This window comes from Dermacentor silvarum, chromosome 5 (assembly GCF_013339745.2).
Source record: "Dermacentor silvarum isolate Dsil-2018 chromosome 5, BIME_Dsil_1.4, whole genome shotgun sequence".
Classification (NCBI taxonomy): domain Eukaryota; kingdom Metazoa; phylum Arthropoda; class Arachnida; order Ixodida; family Ixodidae; genus Dermacentor; species Dermacentor silvarum.
The window spans coordinates 14,474,769-14,501,529 of record NC_051158.1 but is presented as its reverse complement, the minus strand read 5'-3'; the positions used below and the strand labels follow the sequence as shown (position 1 = coordinate 14,501,529).

The 26,761-nt window shown below is 46.9% G+C and overlaps 1 protein-coding gene across 4 annotated transcripts; it reads left to right on the top strand.

Annotated features, from left to right (window-relative positions):
* The first annotated feature begins 742 nt into the window (after positions 1-742).
* LOC119452910 (eukaryotic peptide chain release factor GTP-binding subunit ERF3A) lies at positions 743-25,783 on the top strand. 4 transcript variants are annotated; one of them, XR_007466973.1, is made up of 12 exons: positions 743-1,151; positions 4,965-5,018; positions 6,308-6,490; positions 8,136-8,169; positions 8,447-8,555; positions 9,310-9,614; positions 11,548-11,788; positions 12,586-12,768; positions 16,292-16,453; positions 19,895-20,063; positions 22,681-23,197; positions 23,234-25,783. XR_007466973.1 is itself a non-coding variant. In XM_037714868.2 (11 exons), the coding sequence occupies exons 1-11, from the start codon at positions 944-946 to the stop codon at positions 22,722-22,724; spliced, it is 1,692 nt and encodes a 563-aa protein (XP_037570796.1). In that variant the 5' UTR covers positions 743-943; the 3' UTR covers positions 22,725-25,783. The 4 variants fall into 4 exon arrangements, 3 of the variants coding, with proteins under 3 accessions (XP_037570796.1, XP_037570797.1, XP_037570798.1); XM_037714868.2 differs by having other exon boundaries at positions 22,681-25,783; XM_037714869.2 differs by lacking the exon at positions 743-1,151 and adding an exon at positions 1,733-1,755 and having other exon boundaries at positions 22,681-25,783.
* Positions 25,784-26,761: the final 978 nt, after the last annotated feature.

The window sequence follows — 26,761 nt, the reverse complement described above, 5'->3', positions numbered from 1 at the left end:
GAACCGCAGGCATGATCGACATCTGGGGCGTAAATGCGCACCACGCTTGCGTAGGCACATCAGACGTGCGTAAGCGTGGTTTTAAAGGCGCTCGCCCGTGTGCTGCGTCGTCTGCTGCGCTGCTGCTTCGCACACGTACGCCTGCACCAAGTCGGCACCGACAGTGGAGTGTATGCAGCAAAATGTTGAACCAGCCCTGCACCTTTTGAAACGAACGGCGTAGTTCAGCGAGCGCTATTGTCGCACCGCTAAAACGCAGGGTGCAACACCTTGTGAGCTGGCTTACGTGGTGCAGGCTAATCGAACGTACCGGTAGCTCCGTAATTGGTAGCTGCGTTCGCGTGTTACAAAAAATTTGAAATATTTCTTATAAACTTGACGTCACTGTTTCTTTACAACTTAACACATACAGTTTTTCTTCGCTACTTAACACAAATGTTTATTTGTGTTTCCACACAAACGCGTTTTTAAATAAATGTATTGTCGTTATAACGGAATGTTTTAAATAGAAGGTTGCAACGGGGTTACGTAAAAAACCGTTTAATTAACTAACGGAGCACGCAGTGCATTTGACATTAAAACTGTTCTAATACCTAAAGCTGATACCACGAAAAATATTCGGTCAATTTATGTACTATCCATTCGTAATATAATTGAAAGAAGCTAAAGTTTATTTTCACGCGCAAATTAGTCTCGCACTCGCGATCGGCTCGCGCCCCTCTCTACCCTTTCCTTTTTTTCAAGCCTAATTTTGCACACGCGGTGGTGTTCTGGCGCCGCGGTGAATTGGTGGAGTTGGGGTGCTTGCTGCGCCGCGTTTTATTTTGTGAAAAGGGACACACAGGCATTTTTTTTCTCTCCCACCCGCCCCCCGAACAATCCGTGCTCTTCGAGGCTCCCCGACGACGGTAAAAAAAGGGAAGAAACCACACAAGGATTCACAATGGACACATCGTCTCCCGAAGCGCAAGTTGCGCCGGACAATTGGGAGGACCACAGCGTCGAGATCAACAACGCCGACGGAGACGACGAAATGTCAAAGTCGTTCTCCAAGCTGAACGTGGACGCGCCGCCGTTCGTGCCTTCCTTCGCCACGTTGCAGATGGCACAGTTGGACCCTCCGGAGAAAGGCAATGAGGATTCGCCGTCAGGTAAGACGGCGATGTCTTCTGGCCACACTTGGTGGGGGGGGTCACTCCTCGGCTATCCGTACTCGGGCCGTGACTACCGAACGACCCCGTCGGGAGCTCCGATTATTGTGGCACGGCGAATGTAGCGGCCTGACATCGAATACGCAGCGATCGCTTCGCAGGTGACAGCGTGAACGAGATCGTGGCTTTTCATTTTTTCGGCGAGCCGCGCGGCGTGACGGTAGGCCTACGCTGCTCGGAGGCCGATTTCTCGCCAGTGTGCACCCTCAAAAAGCTGCTGCTCGTGTCAATAACCTCGCAAACGCGTCGCCCTCCGCAGCCCTGCGAAGACGACGACGAGGAGGATTAGCTCGGCGCCGTCGCAGTGATTGGGAGGGTCGGAGCTCCGCGATACGGCGGCCGATTTTCGAGTTGTGAAAAGCGACCCCGACAAGCCAGCACACCCCTCCCCCGCCCTCTCCTTTCGCAGTGCCGTGCCTTTCCGCGGTACACGTGGTTTCTGCCTGCGAGCGGAACATGGCTGCTGGCTGATGTGACGTTTCTCGTCACAGTGTGACGCGCTGGCATACCTGCACTCACCGTGGGATAGTTAGTCCGATGAACGGTACGTCGTAAGACGAGCACGATTGAGCGAACGTAACGTTCGTGGAATTATCCTGTCTTCTCGCCAAAACGCAGCTGCCGTTACGTTCGCCGGGCTAACACGTGCTGCTGGGTGACTGCTCTGCCAGGCGGTTGCGATGTCGGCTGCTTGGACGGCGTAGTGCCGCTTCTTGCGATTGTTTGCGTTTTCTAAACTCGAAGCGCCCGCAGATGTGCCGCAGGTTTCGAAAACGATCGGCGTCTCTGCGTGTTTTGAAAGCCACTTTCCGGCGATGTCTACATAATCTCCCCCTTCCCATCCGTGCTCTCCTTCCACGATTTCCACGTAGTAGCTTCGTCACCCGGCAGTCCGACGTTGCGCAAGGAAAGAAAACCAGTGCCACTCGCGCCGCTGACGTAGTCGCCGCTACGACTTTGGCACGGGCGCAGTTCATGCCAAAACGCGCTACACTCCGGTTTGTTTTTAGATTCATTCGTGTCGGGGTCTCGCCGTGTGATCGCTTCCACCACTGCCCGCCTCCCTTGAGCTTTTTCTTCCGACGAGATAAGAAAGTTCGCTTGTCGGGTCTTTCTTTCTTTCCTTTTTTTTTCTCTCTCTCCCCCCTCCCCTCCCCATTTACGCCAGGCGCGGCTGTCGCTTCGGAGGGTGTTCTTGCGCTGGTTTTTCTCTTTTGGTGAGGGGGGGCAGTCGGTGTGCGAAGTGGACTTCGTCGGACCCGCTGGTCCCGTCTTGCGCTGCGTGAGTTGTTGAAAACTTGTTTTCGCAGTGTGATTGTACGCAAAGCCGTCGAAGTTGCAGCTTGGCGCGCAACCAGTAAATATTGGTTTATCTGGTTACTAAGGCATGGGGTGTACTTGTGGGGAAAAGTTGTGATAACATTGAAGAGCGAGCGCTACTCAGTTGTCAGACGTGGAAGCTCGCAAATTGAAGCAAATACCGGTCGGCCATCATCGGATGGGCCGGATAGGGTTTCATTTCGTTGTCGTAAGTCGTTGCCCCCCCACTTTTTTTTTTTTTTTGCGTGTCCCACACTAAACTAGACAACACCTGCCAAAGTTGGGACGTGATTTGTGGCACGGCAACTAGCTGCCATATTGTTTTGCTTGACTTCGTTATAACGGTTTCGTTACCGGCAGCTGTTCGTATTTCGACGTAATGAGGCCATTGACGCGCCGGCAAAGGAATTCGGGGAATATTTGGTGTAATCAGTCGCGCGCTTGTTCACAGTGGCTAAAATTCTGGGGTTCCCTGTTTAGTACAGCCATTTTTTCCTTCGCTTTCCTTGACAGCGAATAGTTGGGTAAATCGAAATTGTCATTTATTTCTTGAACTGAGCTTAGTTTTTTTAGAGCTGCTCTAGCCTTTGTGTGTAAATACTACAATAACGTTACTATTGCTTGGGCATTAAACCGCCGGTGCAGAACGTTTCTTGCTTGAATTACAGAATTACTCAACATTTTTACACAGGTGACTGCGAACATGCGCCAACTGCCACGTGTACCAGAGTTAACGTAGGCCATACAAATGTTACAGAGCGCTATAATTGCCTAATTACCAACTGGTCATCGGTGTTTTCGCCGATGTCGCTATGGCCCTAGCTATCGCGTGGTAGTGGTTGGACATGTCAGAAAACTGCTGCTTAGTGGATACAGATCTGCACGATGACAGCGCGTTTAACCCGTACCACTTGGGTCAGTTTCTTGAATCATGCCAGCTTTAAAAACGTCTTCAAATCTGTGCGTCACGTGACTTGTTGGCCAACATTCCAGGGCCTAGCATCTTTCGAGCTGAAACGTGCGCCTTACAGGAGATGTGCAATGGCAGGTTGTCGTAGTTGTATTGACGTGATAAACGTTATACGTGTTCGGACGTGACGCGACGTTGCGGAAATGTTAAAATATTTGTGCCGCTCGGGCTGCCCAACGTTTTCAACAACGGGAGCCTCGCGCAGCCGGCGCGATTTTAGCGGAGGAGCTCGCCGGCATCTAGTTCAAGAACGCGACGGCAAAGACCTCGCCCGAAGCAGATGTCGAACGACCTTGTTACGCGGTATCGCCAGCGATAAGTGAGCGCGTGGTTGTTCGGCACGGCAAGCCTCGTTGTCAGCTCGGAGATCTCGGAGGCAGGTGTTGTGGAATGTTCGTATGGCGTGCCTCGCTCACGGTGCGCGACGTAATCGTCGCCCTTCCCAGCCCGCTTTCTCCTCCGCGCCTTGGAGACAATAACCCAGCGGTCGGGCGACGTCGAAGGCAACGATCGTTCGTAGGTTTCGGGTGTCCTGCTGCCGCATTGTCGCGACAAGCGAGTGCGCAGTTCTTTTGCGGCAAGTTTCGGCGAAGCAGCAGCGTTTGGACGGTTTCACCGTGTCCTTTAGGACCAGGCCGTGCAGGATGAGGCGCGTTACGCGACGTGAGTACGTTGTCCTTGCCGGTGGCGCACTGCGTCTTGCTTGCTTTGAGGTGCCGACAGTCAAAAGGCTGGTAGCCTGGTAGTGCTGGTCACGATAAATCATCTATCGACTGTGCGCATTTTTTTCTTCTTTTTTTTGAGTTTCAGCTTTCGATGAGATTCCTCTTGTTAGGACCCATTTAGTCGCCAACTTCCTTAGCTTCTTGGTTTCAGTGTGGCCTGAGGTGACCTTACTACCTTTTCGTAGGGTGACCTCACTTTTTTTTGTCACAGTTGCCTTCTTGTCAGTAGTACTTCTGTTCTCTTCGCGAACCATTTTTGGAAGAACAGTGTGGCACGAGACTATTGCGTGCATCAGTATGTCAGTGTCTGCACCAATAGGGCTTTGAACATGCTAGCTGGGGTCATCCTTTCGTTTTAGATCAGCCATGCTTGTCTTCCTAGTTTCACACGTTGGTCAAAATGGCAGCATGATGCTGTTAGCAAAACTAACCAGTAGGCGTAACATGTCATTGCGGCAGCAATGTGTGTTGAATGTAAGCTGAGATGTGATGGTGCAGAAACTGTTGAGCATGTTTCGTCAGATTCTTGCAAAGTTAGTCGGGGTGTGGCCTGCTGAGGATCTCGAGTTTCCTTTAGGTGCAGATTTATCAATGCGTGGTTTGGTGAAAAGTTGCAATGCAAAGCTTTTTTGTTGTCATGTGTGCCTTAATTTATATTTAATTGGTTCTGACAATGAGCGCATGGCATCTTTGGGGTGCTGGTGATGTACGCGACTTATTCTTTTCTCTATTTTGCAGACAAGAAAGACAGTGACAAGGAGGATTCTGCAAGTATGGACGACTCTCCAGCAGGTAACATGGCAGTCTGGCTTTCTATGTTGTGTCGGGAGTACTAGTACGTTTGCTATAACACGACATTGGGTCGGTGCATGTTGCTGGACTTTCTACACCATGCTGTGCTTACTGATTCTAGGCAGGCTGTCCTCAAGCGGTGAGAGGTTGTTTCCTTAAATATTAGCTCACCGGGCAGACAAACCCCCCTGGGATTCTTTTGCTCAAGAAATATTTTACTTTGCAAGCACTTTGAGCAGTGCCATGAACTCGTTCATTGGAAGTATGCTCATCTATAGTAATTGCGAGTCTTCTGCGCTATTATACACTGTGTGTGACCACTCCCATCGGTAATAATCTGCACAAATTGCAAACTATGTTGTGACTGGGACTGTTGCTTTCTTCGTTTCCTTCTCATGTCACTTGTGATTTGCTGCTCGTTTGCATGCACAAATGGGATTAAAAATGCTATTCCATTAAATGACACTACCAACATCAGCCAACGTATGTTTGTTTCATTCAAGTAGCATTAGTAAGGCCCAGCTGTAGCGTCTCTCGTAACATGTCCTTCAAATATGACATTGGAAACACCCTCACTCATTGAAATTGACTCTAATCTACACGTTCTCTTGAGAAACCTGACGTTAAGAGTTGCCTGTGAAGTCATTGATAGTGTTGCTTCTCTTACAGCTGACCTTAAAACATCCTTGCCATGTTTTCTTGTTCCTTTTATTCAGTTTTCTACTGCAGTTACTATTGCTGAAATATTGCACACCTTGCTGCTTTTGTACATATCTTGTTGTGCTAAGTTTTTACTGAATCTATGGAGTCTAGCTACAGAACTCGTGTTGTATAATTAGAAGCACTGTTCTTTCATATTACTGGACTTGAGTACTACTAACCTTGTGCAGTCTGTCCGTTTTTGTTACCTGCCATGACGGCGTAGTGGTTATGGCATTGCACTGCCGACCATGAGGTCGTTGGTTCAGTTCCCTGCCCCAGCGGCGACATCTTAATGGGGCAAAAATGCTTTTGCACGTTAGAAATGTATGCTTAAAAATAGCCCAGGTGGTAAACATTAATTTGGACTTAACCACTATGACACATCTCATAATCATATGATGGTTCTGGCACGTAAAACCACTGATATTCCTTTTTGAGTTTGCTTTTGTCGAGGCCCTTGCCTTAAACGATATCCTTACGTTCTTTGAGCTAAATAAAGTGAAACTCGTTGCTGTTAAAAATGCACTAAGTGTTACAGTTGCGACCCGCGTTATACTGAGCGGGCCTTGCCCACACGTGCTTTGCAGACTGGGAATGCGTGACGCTGGAGGACAGCCCTCAGGACGCAGGCGGGGGTGATCAGACGCCCTCGACGGGGGACGAGGATGAACGCATGGACGTCACCTCCAAACCACGCAAGAAACCGCCCAAGGACGACGACCAGGGTCCTAAGAAAGAGCACATAAACGTCGTCTTCATTGGCCACGTTGGTACGTACGCCAGCCCCTCGCGTGTTGGCACTGTCGTGCTCTGGTAGTTGCACCAGAGGTCTAACTGTGGTGCATAGATTATTTTTACCTCTGGTTGTCCACGTACAAGGGTGTCTCTTCTTGCTCCGTGATATTTCTTGTCCGTGTCTGCTCGCAGTGGAGCTTAGTGAACATATTGAAGTTGCATAACTGTCAATATAGCGACTCAAATGCATTTGATAATAAGCTCTCTGCAGTGCCTTGGTGTCATTTACAGTACAGAAAAATTTTGGATGATCACTCCTGTGTCCCTACAAGTTGAGAAGTGTGTGTGGGTATTTTGGTCGTTCACAATTTATACTCCGTTTCATATAAACAGGCAGTGCTTTGAAGACTAGAGACTACTCTCACTGCATGCAGTTGCAACCAAACTATAAAGCGTTGAATGTGAAATATATAGGTATTCATCATGGTAATTCATGTAATTAAATGCCAGATAAACCAAAGCAGGAAAATGTCTACAGACCTTGTGTGTGCTCGCATCTCTCCGGCGTGAAAGAAGTAGCGACTCCTTCCATGCTACGAGAGCATAGAACAGAACACTCAGAAATGTGTGCATGCAAAATGAGGACAGATGCAATATATTGAACCGTTAAGAACAAAGCAGACAGTTGGCCTAGCTTGGGACTGATAGTCTTCAAATGGCGGAAAGGGTCGTCGCATGGCACAGTGGAAGCTTGCCGTTAATGTGTTGTACCCAAAGGGAAAGTGTGTTTCTGCATTTTTAGCATCTGGCTGAAAATAGTTGCATGCAGTGCACTACTGCATGCACATGTCGCCGCAGCAAAGTACACTGTATATGCGTAATTTATAAAAAGTTGAATTTTTGCACAAATAATATAGGTAGGACAAAACTGAGTCAGAGGTATGGTCTATAACTGGAAGTGCAAGACGGTAGAGGCTTGGGCTAGTCGGTACATACTCGATAAGGAAAGAGCGCAAAAAAACACAAGGGAGGCACACACCAGTGCTGACTGACGACTGAATTCTTTATTCAGAAAGGAACACAGATACCAGAAAAAAGAAAAAGAAGGGTAGATCACTGCACATGGGCAAGAAATAGACACCGATTAGATTTGGATTTCCCGCCAATTCAGTCAGTCAGCGCTGGTGTGTGTCTCCCTTCTTGTCTTGTCGAGTTTTTTTTTTGCGCTGTTTCCCTATCGATCTGGAAGTGCATTGTGTGTGGATTCATTGTAACAGGCATGAACTGTGTGTCATTGTTAGTTGCAGTTCAGCACTCAGGAGCACTCAGCACTCTTGTTTTGTGTGTTTCTATGTTTTTCAAGCACACTGCTTTCACTGAGGAGATTGAAAGGTCTTTTATGTGTTATTGTAGTGTTGGTGTGTTAACGTACAAATAATTTTCACTCTAAGGATTCGTGGTCCCTTAGATCAATTGAACGTTCGTTACAAGTGCCTGCCTAGTGCTTTGTATCAGTATAAATTCTTTTATATACATTGTGTAGAAATTTACTATGCATGTTCTGCATTCATTATTTCATTTATTGGAAACATAGATCAGTGTCATTGTTCTCACTGGGAAGTGCAAGGCCAGCATCTGAAATTTGTTTAATAATAAGCCTCTTTTTTTTCTTCTTGGCAGACGCCGGCAAATCTACCATAGGAGGCCAGCTTCTGTAAGTCGAGTCCCTTTTCATTTATATTTTTCCATAATGTCCTGTTAGTTGAATGAAATGCTGAATCTTTTTGCATGGTCTTACTTGTGTGGGCTGTAAGGCCGGAACAAAGCCATGTTTATTGAGCATGTATTAAGCATGATGATTTTCTATGCATAAGTTGTACCAATTTTTCTATAAGTAACTACAGTCATGGTTGCTGCTGGGTCTTTCAGCATTGCATTTATATTTCCAGGGTGTTTGTTCATGTTCCTTGCACTTTTTTTTGTGTGTGCAGATATTTAACAGGGATGGTAGACAAGCGAACGTTGGAAAAGTACGAGCGGGAAGCGAAAGAAAAGAACAGAGAATCTTGGTACCTCTCCTGGGCACTAGACACAAATCAGGTGAGGCCGTCTGGCTGTCTGATCTATTCAGCTGTGATCAGTGAGCCTGTGCCCTGGTCTTCTTTAGCTTCCCAGGGTCATCACATCCGCTGCTGACAAAAGTGATAAATCTAGAACTATTAACACACGATGAAGCTGTGCTTATGAGCATGGGCAATCCTGCGGCTGTGTTTTTGGAGGACTTGTGGGATGTCTTGAACGTTGCAAAGAAACCGCAGTGGTCAAGGCTTTCATAAGCATGCAGCAGAACTGCTGAGTGGAGATTCCTCTGCATACCGCTGTAAGGAGGTGTGTGCAGCGCTATATCTGTTGGGGATAGGCCAGTTTATTTTGCGTTTTTGGCTTTGTATGGCTACAGTGTACTTATTTGTCAAGTTTATCAAATATTCATGTGCTGCATTCTCTTGCTCGTGGTTATAGGTTTAAAGAAATCTGAAGTGGTCAAGGAGAATCCAACTATACTGTCTGTCACTGCCTTGCTGTTGCTTTAGAGCTTCAAACCTTACATATGCACCATGTTTACAGTATGTGAAGAGCTGCGCTTAGGCAATGGTCTCTTTATGCCAACGTTCACTAATTTTTGCACAAACCTGCTCGGGCTAACCCAACAGCAACAGCTCTTTCGGGAAGGTATTGCATCTGAGTGTAAATGCTTAGCAATGCAGACAATGACATGAGGTATAGAAAGTACATGCACGATGAGTTGTTTAGGTGAGCATTGTTTTATGGTTTGTTGTGCATTTGTTATGAACAGGAAGAGCGTGACAAGGGCAAGACTGTGGAAGTGGGCCGTGCATACTTTGAGACGGAGAACAAGCATTTCACCCTCCTGGATGCGCCGGGTCACAGATCTTTTGTGCCCAACATGATTGGAGGCGCCTGCCAGGCCGACCTGGCCGTGCTGGTGATCTCGGCGCGCAAGGGGGAGTTCGAGACGGGATTTGAGCGAGGGGGCCAGACGCGAGAGCATGCCATGCTGGCCAAGACGGCTGGGGTTCGACACCTGGTCGTCCTGGTCAACAAGATGGATGACCCCACAGTGGAATGGTCCGAAGAGAGGTCAGTTGCCACTCCGTCTTTCTGTCTATGCTTTCATAAGTGCTAATCATCACTTTTAACAAATGTAGTGGTGGCATTCAAGAGAGAGGTGGTTGGCAATTGTACTTACTCCGAATAACCTAGCGTGTCTGATGTGCTGTCCAAGTAATCGGTCATTGGCTATTAAGTTTGTTTACTAGTGCTCACCCCAGGGCTTCGTTGGAGGCTTGTACCCCTTGGTCGCGTCCTCTTCCATAGCCCTGGGACATTGTACTCTCTGAAGCCTGTCAAAAGCAGCACTGAACCTCTGCAGTGTTTGTGTAGGTTCTCGGGGGACACTTCCTTCAACCATATTTAGGTGTGGCTTTCCAACTGCACTAAACAGCTGGGCTACTAGGCTGAGTATTGGTTTTTTGCTGGCATGTTTTTCGTTTTCATTTATTTCTTTTTGAGCTTGAAAGCTATTTCACTGCATTTTGAGTGACTGCAAGAAGGCACAGCTTAACGAAAGCTGCACCAAAATTTTAGGCAGTGGAGACGGTGATCGGCGGCTGTTGAAGCGATGTAAAGTTCGTCGCCACACGATATCCAACACAATCTGCGGACCACATGGCGGCTGATCAGCCTGATTACTAAATGCGCGCTGTTTTTGTTGATGTGCCCTCTCTTCCCGTCGCGTTATCATTTCAATTGGTCCTGTTAACCCGGGCAAACCTTGTGCCGACAGAGGAGGCCCCGGCCCATGCGGCGTCAAAAACGACGGGAAACGGTCGCTTGGGTAGCATCAAGCACGAGAGGCACCACAGTGCATGTGACATGTGACACTGCGCAAGCCTCTACTGGAAATATATTGAATATTCTAGAAATAGAATAGTAGATATTCGATTCGTAAATCGAATTATTCAAAAAATCGCTATTTGATTCAGTGATATTCAAGTATTTGCACATCCCTAGTGATAATGCTCAGCCTGTTATTGCATGCTTGCCGCCATTGTTTGCCCGCCATAACTTAGTCGCCAACTGCCCCTTTATCATATTGATTGCACTGCCAGCTGGTTGCTGGGGTCGAGATTAAGGGGGAACGTGGCAGTGAAAACTTTTTTTTTTATGGAAGTCAGTTGATGAAATTTGGCATGCCGTTGTGATGTGTTCTGATATCATAACTGAAATCAGTTTTGTGCTATTATAGTTATTGAGTTACACCACTTGACAGCCTCTAATGGTCATCCCCAAATTAATTAATTACACATAAGTTCTCCAAGATTTTCACATCAGCATGTTCACCAAGGCCCATTCTGTGCAATAAGTGCTATTGGTTTATTTTCTAAATACCGAAATCTGCACCAAATTGTTTTTTGTACTTTCCTATGCATATTGTCTTGCTAACAATCTTGGCAAAAAAAAAAATTATAAATTCTTTTATGAGGTGCAGATAAAAATGGACAGCTTTGTTGCACTCATCAATGTTTCAGAATCTTAAGTGCAAAAGACAGCATGATTTTGTCTTCATTTGTTGTGAAATGGCACTGGGATGACTGAAAGCAACTGCACAAAAAATGAAAGCTGAGAAAATGGAGATCAAAGCCAGATTTTTTCACAATTTTTGATGACAGCACTCTAGGAAAGTGTTGTTTTCTTGATTTTTGTAGCGTATTTTGTTATATTTCACCACGAGGTAAATCAAGGTCGGAGGATTGCGGAAAGAAATCAATCGGATAATCGAAAATTTTGGTCAGTTTGACCACTTCAATTGCCACGTCCCCCCTTAACTGGACTTGCTCTAAACGAGCGTACTAGAGTAACATATTCTGGTCTGTACAGATGGCAAGAAAGCTGATTGGAGAGTGTTAAACCTTTACCACACTGGTGTTGGTGGTGCTGATGCCTGAATCGTGTTGCATCTTGGCGTTTTATTGCACCGTCATTGTGTCCTGCCTTCCACGCCCGGTTCCAGGTACAACGAGTGCAAGGAAAAGCTGGTGCCATACCTTCGCAAGTGTGGCTTCAACCCAAAGACTGAGCTGACGTTCATGCCCTGCTCGGGACTGACGGGGGCCTACCTGAAGGAGGTGGCGCCCCCCGAAGTGTGTCCCTGGTATCGGGGGCCCCCGTTCCTCGAGTACATCGACAGCCTGGCCCCGCTCAGCCGGTCTGCTGACGGGCCTTTTCGAATGCCTGCTGTTGACAAGTACAAGGTGTGCGCCTGCATAGACGGCTTTGCAGTAGTCGAAGTGGGAAAGTTTTGCTTACCATATTTGCACTATTGTAAGTCAACTCAGATGTAGGTCAAGCCCCCGACATGCGCCCCCGACATTGCATGTCGGGCAAAAAAAGGCATACCCATGGGTGAAATTCCACTACAAAAATTTATTAGCCCCTGCACTACTCGTCCTTACTAGTGCTGCCGTCATGATCACTGCTGTGGTCCCACAGCATGTAGTCATCCAGCAAAATCCAGCATTTGGCAAACGACTGTGCCACGACATTGCGTGAAGCAGCCACCCATGTCGAGAGCTCCCAACCATGCACAACCATGAGGGAGGCTCTTTTTGCATGCCCGGTTGGCGTATGTTTGCGGTCTTCCGCCACCAGCCACTCGTATTCGTGTAGAAGCAGTTTTGTTCACACCGACATCAAGAGGTTGCAGCTTCCTTGTGACAAGCACTTGTGACGATTCACGAAGTGCGAGAGTAAAGTGAGACTGAAAGTAAAGTTAAAACACATGGAAACATGGCCAAACAGAGATGCGTGGGCTGTGTTGGCTCTTTCATCAGCTATCGACACTCCCGGGAGTGATCCCTGAAAACTTTGTTAATCTGAAAAGTTTGTTAATGTGGTGTTCGTAGTAACGAGGTTTTCTCATGCTGGCTGAACTGCCATGCTTGCAGCTTCCGTAGAAATTAGTGCCGAAGGTCCTTCAAGTGATGTTTGTAGGAAACTCTATGGCTTGCATGAGCCAGCGTAACACTTCTGGATGCAATCTTTACGACAGGACATGGGCACAGTGGTGCTGGGCAAAGTGGAGTCCGGGTCGGCAAGGCGAGGCCAGCAGCTGTTGCTGATGCCCAACCGGCGGACTGTTGAGGTGCTCCAGCTCTGGTCCGACGAGGACGAGACCAATGTGATTACGTCGGGGGAGAACGTCAAAGTCAAGCTCAAGGGCGTAGAGGAAGAGGTTAGTCTTGTCCTGCCTGTTGGAGGACATTGTGTGCATGTTCTTGCCTCATTTTGGAGCAGCGAAATCTTTTGTATCTTTCGTTTCAAACGTTGACTTTCATACCTTTTTGCAGTGCTTTACGAGTTCCTTGTTGATTGCCTTATAATCATTTATTTAAATTTCAGTTTAGCTTTAGCAACGAACTTGAAGCTCAGTATCGTTAGTGTAGTTGCACAGTAGCAGCACTGGGGAACCCGTTTTTAGAATGGAGCATGTGTTTTCATTGCTTAGTTGGTCACTGGTGAAACACTTGTTAGACTGCAATTATATTTGATTGTAATAATTTCATCTTTATCTTTTCAACATTTAAGGGGGGACACGGGTCTTTAGACCCAAAAAATTATCAAAAAAACGAATTTTGGAAAATAGCATTTCTGGAATCTACATCTATTATTCTCCCTCTCTGCCAAGTTTCCAATCTCGTAAGTTCATATTTCAGCCAAACCATCAATTTAAAAACAGATAGGGCACCTGATTTTTCGCGTGTGTCGACGCTAAAACGACACACATTCAATGACGCCGCGCTCGCATGCCAGTGCCTTGAGGGCGGCCATCTTGGTCTCGTTTGAAAGAACGGGGTTTCGGCTTCAAATATCGCGCGCTGCCGCTTCGTTAGGCTTGCTGGTTCAATACAAAAACCGGCGGCAAAAATAGATGAAACGCGCGCTCTCATTCGCTGTCGCGTGCACGTGACGAGATAACGCCCCGTGATTGGTTGGGCCCACTCCGAGCTGTCTGCTAGCTGCTACAGACGCGCAGTGCGTGACGCCATGTTCGATACGATCATTGTGTGACTACCCGCGACGATGCCTCCTCCGCTTCGAAAGTTTGACTCTAAACACAAGTTTGGAAAGAAAAGGAAGAAGTCCATGCTCGAGAACTTCAAAAAACGCCCCACCGCGTCGCCAGTCGTTGAGGACGAGCCAATAACGGCGTCAAGCGACGGAACCGATGGAGCCGACCGAGCGTTAGGCCTAGATGGTGCGACAACGAGTAGGTGCGACGAAAACGCCAGCCGCGTCCGTCGTGACACCGTTATGCTGACGCCTGCAGATTTGGAGATAATCGACAGGAGATCCGACGAGAAACTACAAGAGCTCGCGTCAACCGCAGCAGTGAGCCGTAAGTCGGAGATCTTGTCCGCTGGCGATGTCGCGGCCGACCCGCTTGACAATACTGTTTTCACCGTGGTGTGCCTGGAATCGTGAACGCACTGCTGGAGCATATGAATTGTAATACATGCGGCGGTAGCGCGAAAATCAGCCGGAAGGAGCGCGAATACGGCCTTGCAGTAAGTCTGGTGCTCACATGCTCGAAATGCGGCGACAAAGCGTCAGCATGGAGCTCGCCGCGCGTGAATGGGACTCAGAAGGTGAATCCGTTTACCATTAATATTCTGGCTGCGCGCGCGATGCAGAGCACCAGCAATCGGCAAACTGCGTTTAACGATATTTTCGCAGCAATGAATATATCGCACCGCGGGCTGCATACGAAAACGTGGCAGCGGTACGTCAAAACAAAGTTGACGCCTGCCGCGACCCGGGCAGCTGAGACGCTTACAACTGAATGCGCGAAGTCGGTCCGGCAGCTTTACAGCCAATTAAACTTCGGCAACCCGGGCAACGTTGCTGTATCGTATGACGGGTCTTGGATGACTCGCGGGCACAGTTCGCACATCGGTGTCGGCGCCGTCATTGAACTTTTTACCGGACTTGTGCTGGACTACGTTGTGCTGAGCAACTTTTGTGCCGGTTGTCAGCGTGGACCAAAAGTTGGTGACCCGTCATACGAAGAATGGAAAGCCAGCCATGAGTGCCAGAAAAATACGGATAAGAAGGCTGGTGAAATGGAGGTGGAGGCTGGCCTCATTTTATTCAACAGATCGCTGGAAAAGCACAGCCTGAGATACACAACTGTGCTGTCAGACGGTGACAGCCGTACTTTCTTGGCCCTAAAGGAGGCCAAAGTATATGGCTACATCGAAGTTGACAAAGAGGATTGTATCAACCATGTCCATAAAAGGATGGGGACAGCACTTCGTAATGCCCTGTCAAAGCACAAGGGGCCTGGCTCAGAGCCACTTGGTGGAAGAGGAAGGTTGACTGGAGATTTGGTCAACAAATTGAGTTCTTATTATGGATGGGCTCTGAAGTCCCACACTGGTGACATTGACGCCATGGAGAAGGCCGTGATGGCAAGCTACTATCACGTAACATCAAATGATGTCACCTCAAATCATAGCCTTTGTCCAGAAGGTCCCGATTCCTGGTGCCGGCAAAATGCTGCTAAGGCCAAAGGCCAACCTGTGCCGAAGCACCACTACAATTTACCGACTCAAGTCAGCAAGGCGTTACTGCCAATTTACCAACGGCTCTCTGACAAGAGGCTGCTTGAACGTTGCCAGCGAGGCAAAACACAGAACAATGAAAGCCTGCACTCGCTAATATGGGCGCTCGCACCGAAGGAGCGGCACGCCTCACTCTTCAGCGTTGAGGCTGCTGTGGCGGAAGCAGTGATGAAATTCAATGCTGGCTGCAGGAGAACCTCGGCAAGCATTTTGCAAGAACTCTTGATGAACCCCGGCCAAAAGTGTATGCAGCGCATGGACGAAAAAGACCGGCGCCGATCAGCTGCATCTGAAAACAAGCGTGCATCGGCAGAAAATGTGCAATGCTTATTCAAAAAGCGCCACAGAGGTGCTAATACCCAAACTGACTATGCCCCAGGAGCCTACTAATGTTTTGGGAGTGTGTACGTGCAGACATTTGTGACTTTTCATAATTAAATGTGACATTTGTTTGTTTTCTTGATTTTCTCAGAATACTAATTTTGCACACCCAGCAAGACATTTACCGTGATATATCAGTAACTATCATAGATAGAATATTAATTCTTTTTGCAGCATGAAGCTAGATGTTTGGAGCACCCATCATAGGAAGCAGTTTTTTAAGTTTCTTGGTTTGAAGTTTTTTAAGTTTGTCGTTTGTGTGACTAATGCATGGCCATGTTGAAAACAATGGAGTTCAGTTTACTATAAAGTAAGAAATATTGATCCAATCATAAAAGTGCTTCCTATGTTGTGTAGCTTGTGCTTTCTGCTATTGGTCCATATGTCATTTGTCTATTTTTATGCAGCGGTTATTTGACATTGTTTTCTTAATTATGTAATGAAATAATGAACCTACAGAAAAACTAACTGCATTTTTAGAGTCAGGAGAAGAAACTAAATAAGCATGCCAACTTTTATCAAGTTTGGTTCATAAATAAGTAATGCTAATTTTTATTACCACGTCCCCCCTTAAGCACACTTTTGTCCAAGCTCTAGTTTTCAGCTTTGCTGTCCAGCAAGGCTGTTGCGTTCTTTTTCCAGCAAAGTTTCTTTCATCTGCCAGTGTGTTGGTGGGCGTCATTGTTGCCTCTTCTGTTGTGGACCGAGAACAAGCTTTGCTGACACACGGTGTCCTGGTTGGGGCAAATGCAGGAAGTGTCTCCAGGGTTTGTGCTCTGCGACGTGGTGAACCAGTGCAAGGTGGCCAAGGTGTTTGACGCGCAAGTGGTCATCTTGGAACACAAGTCCATCATCTGCCCTGGCTACAGCGCCGTGCTGCACATTCACGCTGCCATTGAGGAGTGCTCAGTCAAGGTACAAATTTCCGGAACGGCGCGAAAATTTGAAATTAGCAGTGAAGTTAGGGGGGGGGGGGGGGGGGCTCTTGCACGGGTGGGGGCGCTTGCTCGGAATTTTACGGTATATATATATATATATATATATATATATATATATATATATATATATTGCCTGTGTCAGGCGCCACTCCATGCCTGAAAATGTAGTGGACTGGAGGAGGATTCGAACTTACGACCTTCAGATTAGAAGCCGGTTCTACCTCTGCTCCACTCCACCAACTTGCGCCTGAAGTTAGGAAATTTGCAGGTGCAAGTTGTTATCAGGTAGCCCAAGACAGGGGTAATTTAAGATCGCAAGGAGAGGCCTTCATCCTGCAGTGGACATAAATATAAGCTGATGATGATGATCATTGGTGTGTGTGTGTGTGTGTGTGTGTAAAGCGTCGGGCTAGAATTGATCCTACTCCAAGTTTCATTTAGGATTGTCCACTGCCTTTTGTAACGTAAAACATTTCAAGTGCTTGTGCAACGGCTTTCATATTTGCACGTTCCCCCCACTGCATTTGACAATCTGCAAATTCAACAGCTAAGGTTGCTATACAGTCAAATCCCGCTACAACAAAATCGGCGGGATAAACCACAAATTTTGCTAATGTGTAAATTTTATTCTCGTAAAATTAGTACCAGAGAGCAATGACAAAATGGGCCAGGCCTTGCATAAGTATAATTATTTTGAACATTGATGCTGTGGTCCGGTTCTCGCACACTGATCATCTGCAAACAGTGCCAAAACAAGCGTAGTCCAGGTTCTTGTGTGTTGGATATGTGTCATCTTGTGTTTCGTGGAGTTTACCGTTCATGCACTGCTGTTTGCACACTGGCTGTTGGCCAAAGATACGATGTGGACGAGTCGTGCATTTGCGAGCGGAGACTTTCTGCAAGGATTTTAGTGTTGTATGCAGTTATTTCTTCTGGGCTGTTGTAATTGGGGGTGCGGGTTATACACAGAAAAATATGGTACAGTCGACTTCCGTTCATTTGCCCCTGATTGGGCCGACAAAATAGAATCATCTGGTCAGTCGAATTAAACAAGATGCAGAAAAAATCAAAACACAGCACTGATTCATTTGGCACTATTTGCCCGATTTTAACACGCTCAATAATCAAGCACGCGCCCGCTTTCTGTGTGTCCAAAATAGAAAAACTAACGTAGGGATAACATTAAAGCTCACAAACAAAGTAGAAATCTAACGCGTACTCAATTTTTTAGCAAGAGAAATGGGCAAGGGTCTAATATGTGTTGCACCATAGCACCCGTTCTTAAAGTCAGCTTTGCCGCAATGAATTTGTGTTATGCGGTAAAGCATACAAACACTGCGAAGACGGTCGATGTTTCGTAACAGGCAATTTTCAGCCAAATGTGCTTTTAAACAAAAGAAGGCTCGCATTAGAATCGGGTGATTACCATAATCAGACATTGTGAGCTATGGTTATTGCATGAAAATCTTTCTGGGGAAGGCTGAAAATGGGAGTTTTCGACAGCAGGTGACATGTACAATGCATTTACTGTCTTCTAAGCTTTGCCGAGAAAGATGCTGTCACTAAACTGGTCGCTACTGGGGTCGCCATTGGGGTCAGGCGCGTATGTCCTGACTCACCAAGTTCGAATTATACGGCGAAGGTCAATTTTAGGATCGAACCAACAACTTAAATACTTTATCAAAAACAGCGTTATATAAAAGGATGTGTTTATTTGAACAGTTAAAATGTCTAGTTTTCGTGTTGTGTAAATTTATTATTTCTTATGAAAGATCGCATATGTACTTTTATGTACCATTGTTTTCTGCTTCCTGTGCTTGTTTTAGGGGTGATAAGGCCCGTCAAGCTGCTTTATGCAACTTTCTCCCCCTGATACACAAGCACAAATGCACATTTCAACAAGTTTGGGTTCATAGAAATGCATGGGTGCCGGGCAGGATCTTCGTTCAGGATCGGTGTAACCGAAAATTTGAATTAATCAGTCTAATTAACGGAAGTCAGCTGTACATAAGTTTGCCTGCAACTTGCAATCGGTGAACCCGCCGTGGTTGCTTAGTGGCTATGGTGTTGGGCTACTAAGCACGAGATCACGGGATCAGATCCCAGCCACGGCTTCCGCATTTCGATGGGGGTAAAATGCGAAAACATCCGTGTTCTTAGATTTAGGTGCACGTTAAAGAACCCCAGGTGGTCCAAATTATTCCAGAGTCCCCTCACTACAGTGTGCCTCATAATCCTATCATGGTTTTGGCACGTAAGACCCAATAATTTTTTTCGCAATCGTCGCACGGGCGGGACGCTATTACACAACACTATTATTGCCTTAATCATGTAGCAATTTCTGATTACTGGTAGTGCCCACCCCAGGGCTTCGTTGGAGGCTTGTACCCCGTGGTCGCGTCCTCTTCCATGGCCCTGGGAAATTGTACTCTCCTGAGCCTGGCAAAAGCAGCACTGTACATCTGCAGTGTCAGTGTAGGTTCTCGGAGGACATGACACTAGCTTCTACCCTTTGGAACGAGACATGGCATGCTTCCATGGCATGCAGCAAGGCTCAAAACAGTGCAAGGCCTATTCACTGCACAGCATGAAAATCTTGCCACCTTCAAAAGCTCTGTACATTTGATGTGTACTATATTTTTCCATACATAACCTCCCTCTGCGTATAACTCGTTGAAATAACTGTGTGCAACACTATAACCTTTGTAAATGGTCTCTATTTGTAGATGCACAACTCGTCTATGTCGTACATTTGTCCAGTGGCTCTGTTCCCCACATCTTCAGTGACGCTGATAATCTTCAGCTTCTGCTGCACATTTAAGAACTGCTGGCACCATGTACATCCGTGGGCAAAAGTATACGGAACAGGGGTTGCACGATAAAGCCGATTTTTTTTTTCCTCTGCTTGTGAACGCAACCTGAAATTGGGGACTGCAGTCCTAAATTGGCATTTCGAACTTCTCAGTGTTAGTGTCAATTCCAGTTTATGCTTATTAATTAAGAAGAAATTAAGTTTTTTCGGCCGACCCTGTGGTCCGTACACTTTTGCTCACAAGTGTACATTGTCTGCCAACCTACTAGCACAGCCGAAGTGCAAAATGGTGGTCCGAAAAGAGAGGGGAGTAGGGGTAGGGTTAGGATGGGGGTTCCGCAAGTGATAACGAAACTTGGGATGGCGAAAAATATTGTCTTAAGGTAAGGCTCTGCAGCAGGGTGGTGCACACTGTGGTTAAACCACGCCTCAAGGCAAAATTCGCATATAACCAGAAAGCTGAATCTAGTTCTTGAATTTTGGTGCTGGTTATATGTGCAAAAAATAAATTTTTGCCAAACACCAGTAAGGATAGTTGTTCAAGGAATTGTCTTGTGTGCCCCGAAAAGCGCAAGGTGTTGAGAGAGGCATATCTCTGTGTTGCAGACTATCATCTGCCTAGTGGACCGCAAGTCAGGCGAGAAAAGCAAGACGCGGCCACGGTTTGTGAAGCAGGACCAGATTGCCATCATGCGCATGGAATGCGCGGGTGTTGTTTGCATGGAGCCATTCAAGGAGTTCCCCCAGATGGGACGCTTCACTCTGAGGGACGAAGGTATGTGCTGTGCCACTCGTTGCTTCTGGTTCCTGAACTGAACTGGTTCCTGTACAATTTTTTGTTGCTGTGCGATTGTCACTCGAGTTTGAATTGACAGGTCCCTGTTGCTGTCTGGTGCGGGCCACAATTGCTGCAAAACACTTCAAGGATGCTACATAAGAATACTTGAATAAAATGTTAATTTTTTTCAACTAAATGTGTAAAATACACCGATAATGAGGGTATTCAATGAAATTCAGTTCAGTAAATATGGTAACATTCCACCAATTCTCCTTTGTTATCCAGCCATAGAGAGGGAAATATCGTTTTCTATCTCCATGTCCAAACTTTGTCCTTGTCCAAATTTTGACGAAATGTGCCCTAACAATAAAGACCACTTTGGTCAGCAAATGCTTTTCTGTCTGCTTCTTGAACCACGGTTGCAGAATGCCATTATCATGTTAATCATGTAGCAATTTCTGATTACTAGTGCCCACCCGAGGGCTTCATTGGAGGTTTGTACCCCAACAGTTTGCCTGCAACTTGCAATCGGTGAACCTGCCGTGGTTGGTTAGTGGTTATGGTGTTGGGGCTACTAAGCACGAGCTCACGGGATCAAATCCCAGCCACGGCTGCCGCATTTCGATGGGGGTGAAATGCGAAAACACCCGTGTTCTTAGATTTAGGTGCACGTTAAAGAACCCCAGGTGGTCCAAATTATTCCGGAGTCCCCCCGCTATGGTGTGCCTCATAATCCTATCGTGGTTTTAGTACGTAAGACCCCATAGTTTTTTGTTGTTTTTTTTCGCAATCGGCGCATGGGCGGGACGCTATTACACAACACTATTATTGCCTTAATCATGTAGCAATTTCTGATTACTGGTAGTGCCCACCCCAGGGCTTCGTTGGAGGCTTGTACCCCGTGGTCGCGTCCTCTTCCATAGCCCTGGGAAATTGTACTCTCCCGAGCTTGGCAAAAGCAGCAGTGGACATCTGCAATGTTAATCTAGGTTCTCGGAGGACATGTGACAGTAGCTTCTACCCTTTGGGACGAGACATATAAATAAACGGAAAAAACGTATTTCCCTTTTAAATGTGCAAAATATACTGAGAATGAGCATAATCATTGCAGTTTGCAGATACTTTTCAGTAATAGGTTTGTGGGCAACACATTCCAAAACACTGGAAGTCAGCTTCATCCCAAGCCACCTATGGCTTCGTGTGGAATTTCTACAGGCAGTTTTCATTGGATAAGAAACAGAGGTGTACATTGCATTAGCTTTATATTAGCACTGCAGCTGAGGATCTTGCATCAAATTTGTCCTCTGACTCTGCATAAAGGCGGGAAGGACGAGTCATGCACCAGGCTTCATCTGCGTCCTTAGTTGCTGTTCTAATCCAACAATTGTTTGCTGCCTGCCATTCAGTGTTGGCCATGGACATTTAGCCTGAAACTCCCACTCTCTGCAAAAAATATTGTTGTGGTACATTGCCTACAGGGCAACACTCATCTATAAAGAGTTTGTTTGATTGTTTCTTAAACATACTTTCTGGGCCCGAAAGCACTACAGAAAGGAGTAGGATAATATACATGAAATACACAGTAAAACACACACAAAAACATATCTGGAATCTTTTAAGGCAAGTGATCTTGAATTTTTTGGTGTCAGTGATGGAGTTGAAAGGGTGGCGCCATTCGGCGGTACAAAAAAGTGATACTAATACAACTAGAGCGTACTAGAATACGGCTGAGTGGGATGAGCGGCTGGGGCGGCGCATGCTTTGCAGTGAGGCGCCCGACGTGAAAAAATACTGTGGCGGCGCTGCGATCGAAGTCGATTGGCCCGCATCAAGGCCGCGCCGTTGGAACCTGCTGGCGATACTGCTCGGCAGGGTCATTCGTACTACTTTGCGCGCTGGTATTTGCGTTCAGACAGCTCAAATGGTGTTCATAATTGCATATGACATGTATTTATGTCTTAAGAATAAAAACATTTCGTTCTCTTCTTCATTTTTTTTAATGTTGCTCGGTGATTGCACGTGCATTGCAGCCGCAGTGTCGGCTTTCATTGTACTATGTTATTGTACGGTTCCCTTTGGAGAACTAATATTTTTCTCGTTCTTCAAGCAGGATGTATCTCTTGTGTGCAATGTTGCACATATAGTTTTCCATCAGCAGGTCTTGCGAAACGCAGACGAAGAAACATGTAACCTTCCTGCTTGGCGCTTCAAACAAGTAAAGCATATCTGCCCCTCAGCGGGGCAGTACCAGAAATGGCGCCTCAGCGGGAGAGCGCCGTTCGGCCCACTCGACCATTGTCTAGTACACTCTAATACAACTTAGTAGAATTTTGCAGACATACTTTGTAATGGTGGTCACCTTGAGGTATGTAGCTAGGGTACCGAAAAATTTTGTCTTTTAAACCTGAATCTTAATGATAAATCTTGTGAAAAAGAGTGAGACTTAAAGATTGGCATATATAGAGTTCAGGTAGATTTAACGTTTTCATGAGGTAACCCTGGAATGACAATAAATTTGATAAAATGGAAACGAACGGCTCGATTCTGGAAAGATTCGAGGCAGTTACAAGTTTGATTCACTAGGCTCACTGGTCACTGTTGCCGTCTGCCACAGGTCGCACCATTGCCATTGGGAAGGTGCTGCGGGTGGTGGAATGACTGGGAGCAGCCCCGGAGCAGTGCCACTCTCCCGGCTCGCAGCCGCCACCACCACCCAGGGATTGCCAGCAGCAAGACGCCGCCAGCTCCACCAACTCACCTCGCCACCGCCCACAGCGGCGCCGCGAGGGGGGCGCGCGCGGCGTCAGCCGGGCCAAACAAGCGGACCGAGCAGCTGCGCCGTCGTCCGCGGGCGGATGACCGCGGCCCCCACGGCAGTGCGCCGTCTGCAGTCGGCTCGGGACTCGAGTCAGGCCCAAATGAGAGCGCTAGAGTCATCAGAAGAGGGTAACTACAGCACCGCTGTCATGTGCCTCGTCACATTAGCATTGCAGCGTTGGCGGGTTGTCAAGGAGCCATTTTGAGAATAGACAGTGTGGAACAGTGTGGATTCACAAGGAAAAGCGAAGGACAGCTGCCTTTTCTGTGCCCTTTGCTTCTACATCCACATTGTTTCAAGCTCTCGCTTTAATGTTCTGCACCGTTACCAAGGACATTAATTGCTTGAGGCTAAATCTTATTGGGCAAAGCTGGAATTTCAAGTAATATAACTACAAGTGTGCAGAGAAGCACCATCGTGCAAGTTGCTTGATTGATTGTGCCAGTCACTCGCTCCATTTTCGGGATAGTCCATATCTTGATCCAAGTCTCTCTGGCCGTTTCTGTGGCCAGAGAGATAAAATGTTTTTGGCATGTACGACCAGACTTGTACTCGGGCCAGATGGAGTGCACTGAGCCAGGTTACAACATATGTACGCCCTCGCTTGGATATTCCATTGTTCATTATAGATTTATCCTAGACTAAACAGGTCTGTTTGCAGTGGCCTTGAGGTCACGCCCATTCATACTAACTTTCGTCTTTGTGACACCAGCCAGTCGTGGCTTGGATTGCTGGGCGCATTCTAGACCTGCAGGTTTTCCCACGCGACTCCGGCACTGTAGAAAAGCCTTTTCTGATGACTCTAGCTCGGGGCCCACGCCTTCCATTTTGCCGTGTGGTGAGATGAGCTCGGAACCTTTGCATCGAAACAAACGGACAACTGTGTTGTGCAAGGGTGTCCCTTAGTGGCAATGCAGTGCACATGGGCTTTGTCGAGGGGGAAGGCCACGTGGTGGTGTTGTTCCGCCTGGGACAGGTGGTCAAGAGTTTGAGGGGTCGCGGCAAGGCCGTGGTTGAGACACGGATTTAAAGACGGCCAACGTGTTGCCCCCACCTTGGAGGACCACTAGCGGGAAGAGGTGATAGGAGGTGTTGGAAGGCTGCGGTGGTGGTGGGAATGGATGCCGGCACAAAATGCTAGTTGCCAATAAATTATGGCCCGTTCCAGGAGTCTATGTTGCAGATATTTTGCTGTGCACGTTGATGCAGCTCAAAAGTTTGTTAAATATAGAGCCATTCTGCATGTACTTGCTAACTGGTGGAATACATCAGTTCTGGCCATAGCGTTGTTTCAATGCAGTCGCATATTGCCATGTACCTGGTGCCAGGTGTTTGTCGGTTCGTGTAGCTGGTACCATTGTCCTACAGCATATCAGCAGTATATAAGTGTCTGCTGGTACCAGCCTAATGATTTGTTATTATTGTAAATTATGAACATCTGCAGTATGTTTTGCTGATGTCTTCGGTATCAGCATGTTTTTTTTTTTTCTGGTACTAGTCTATGAAAAAATCGGCAGTCCATTCACTATTTTTCTGGCACTTCTGCTGCTGGACTGCAGACTTGAAACTGCTGCCGGTAGTTCAGGCTCTCTGGTACCACCGCACATCCCGCTGCTATTGTTTCTGGTACTGGTTTACCAAACACCTGGTACCAGCCTAAGAACGCATGTTGCTGGCACTCGTGCTCTCATTCTGCTCTTAAAACTGCTGTCAGTATGTGCAGTTCCCCTGATACCACTGCATTTTGCTTCTGCTATTTCTGGTACTGGTTTATAAAATGCCTGGTACCAGTATAAAGAAATGTCTTGCTGGCATTAGTCAGTTTTTGCTAGCTGGCAAGAACCTGATTCCCACTGCCTCCTGCACAGCCTAGCTTGAAACGCGAGGGCCTTCCTTTGGGCAAATTCCTTGTGCACTGCAATGAAAAAGTAAATGGGTCGCCACACAAGTTCGCGCTACTTTGGGCTTGGTCCGACTCTCGGGCTGTCTGCAGACTCTTGAGAACAGGACAAGCAAGCGCACCAGCCGTCAAGACAGTCGTACCGGAAACGACCAGTCTACCGAGACGATGGAGAGACGCTTATTTTTTTTCTCTTCCTCCTCTTTTGTATAGACTTCTGCCAATTTCTATTTTGTTGCCGTCTCCTTCCCTGGATTTCTTTTTTTTTTTTTTGCACATTGTTTATACTGTTGTGTGTAGCCTTCTGCTCTTTCTTCTGTCTTATATAGTAAATATGTACAATTGCCTTTTCTTTATACTGTGGATTATTTTTTTTTTTTTTTTTTTTTTTTGACCACCACACTTGGGTCACCCTCTTTTTATCTCCCTTTTGGTGATAATTGAGTCACTCGCTTGTCGTGTGAGCTATCCTGCAACATGAACTTTATTTGCCATAAGGAGAATTTTCCTTTTCTTTGCAGGGTTTTTCGCAGTTCACCATGCATGGGTTTTGGGTTGTCTGGCGATTATTGCATATCATCGTGCTTTATTTTCGTTTCATACAAAATATGCCCAGAATTTTGTCGTGCATTGGAGGTGCAACGTGCGTTTCTTGTTTAGGTTGTCTCGTTGACTGTGTTTATCTAAAAAGAGAGCAGTGAACATTTTTGTTTAAAGGTTTTATATAAGCACAAGAAAAGTGGAAAGTGCAGACATTTTTTTTTTTCGTTGAACAGGTAAATCTGGTGGCGGTTGACACACTCGTGCCCTGTGTTCTTTTGTTGTCTGGGCTGAAAAGATCATCGAAAATTCGTTTTTATGTCTCGAGGAGATGATCATGTGGTGAAAGGAGGAGGTGGGAGAACGTTTCTTCCCTCCCTTTTTGTTTTCCCCTTGATTTTGTTGTTTTTACCGAACTTCCAAGGAAAAAACTGAAATAAAAACGTTTATTCCAATCAACATTGGTGTTTTGGTGCCTGCCGTTTCGCTGGTGCTGCAGTATTGTACTGAAGTTCTTCAGTAATGCAGTTATGCTGCTTTAGTCTGCTGCCTCAATGTGGCCGACGCATGCTGTGGCCACAGGTTTGATTTCCGTCGCGGCTGCATTCTGATTGGGACAGAATGCCAAAAATCTGCAATTTCGGCAGAACTCGTAGCATTGAAATCAATGGCAAGGTTTATCCTTACGCTCAAAGCCGACGTCGTGAGCACTGCCACGGCCGCTGGATGCACGCGGCAGGCCGCGTGCATCGAAAACGGTGTGAACTGCCGCAGCGCCACATGCCGGGGTCTGTTGTCTGGCATCGGCATAGCAAATGCGTCGGGAACGCGCTTGGAATGCCGTCGCGCATGCAAGCCGAAGCGTTCCATCCCCCTCAGCTAGCGTCGTTCGGCACAGCCAAGCGGCCGACAATCTAACTATGGCCATCACGTTCGCTCCCATAGCAGCGCGCCCCACGCGGCAGGCCGCACCTTTTTTTACCCAGCGGCCGTGGCACTGCCAACGGTGCTTTTCCCCCATGTGGAGCACGGCATGATGGTGTGTCCTCTTGGCTTCGTTGCTTTTCCAGCCAATCGCATTTGCATTTCCAGAGATCTAACCCTTCATGCGTGAGCCACGCATGTCTGTCAATGCCTTGACTAAATGGTGATGGTGCAAATGCACTAGGAACATCCGCATAATTGCTATTACAACAAAAAATTTGGACAGAAGCCATCTGGAGACGATGTCATAGTCAAGCACTAGCTCTGTGGCGTAGACCTGCTGAGATGTTGCATCTGTGATAATTAAAGACTGCTTGAAGATTGCAGAATGATAATGGTAAGACATTGCAATTCTTGGCCTTCCTTATTTGTTATAGAATAAAGAACCTGCCTCTGTTGTGCGGCTTGTTCTGGCCACGTTGATGCTCATGCCACCTAGTGTGCATGCCGAGC

Bases quoted from the DNA above. Each gene is read 5' to 3' on its own strand.
- LOC119452910 (XM_037714868.2), top strand. From the start codon at position 944: ATGGACACATCGTCTCCCGAAGCGCAAGTTGCGCCGGACAATTGGGAG. The intron at 8,556-9,309 runs GTGAGGCCGTCT...TGTTATGAACAG, and splicing joins GGGCACTAGACACAAATCAG to GAAGAGCGTGACAAGGGCAA. The intron at 16,454-19,894 runs GTACAAATTTCC...TCTGTGTTGCAG, and splicing joins TTGAGGAGTGCTCAGTCAAG to ACTATCATCTGCCTAGTGGA.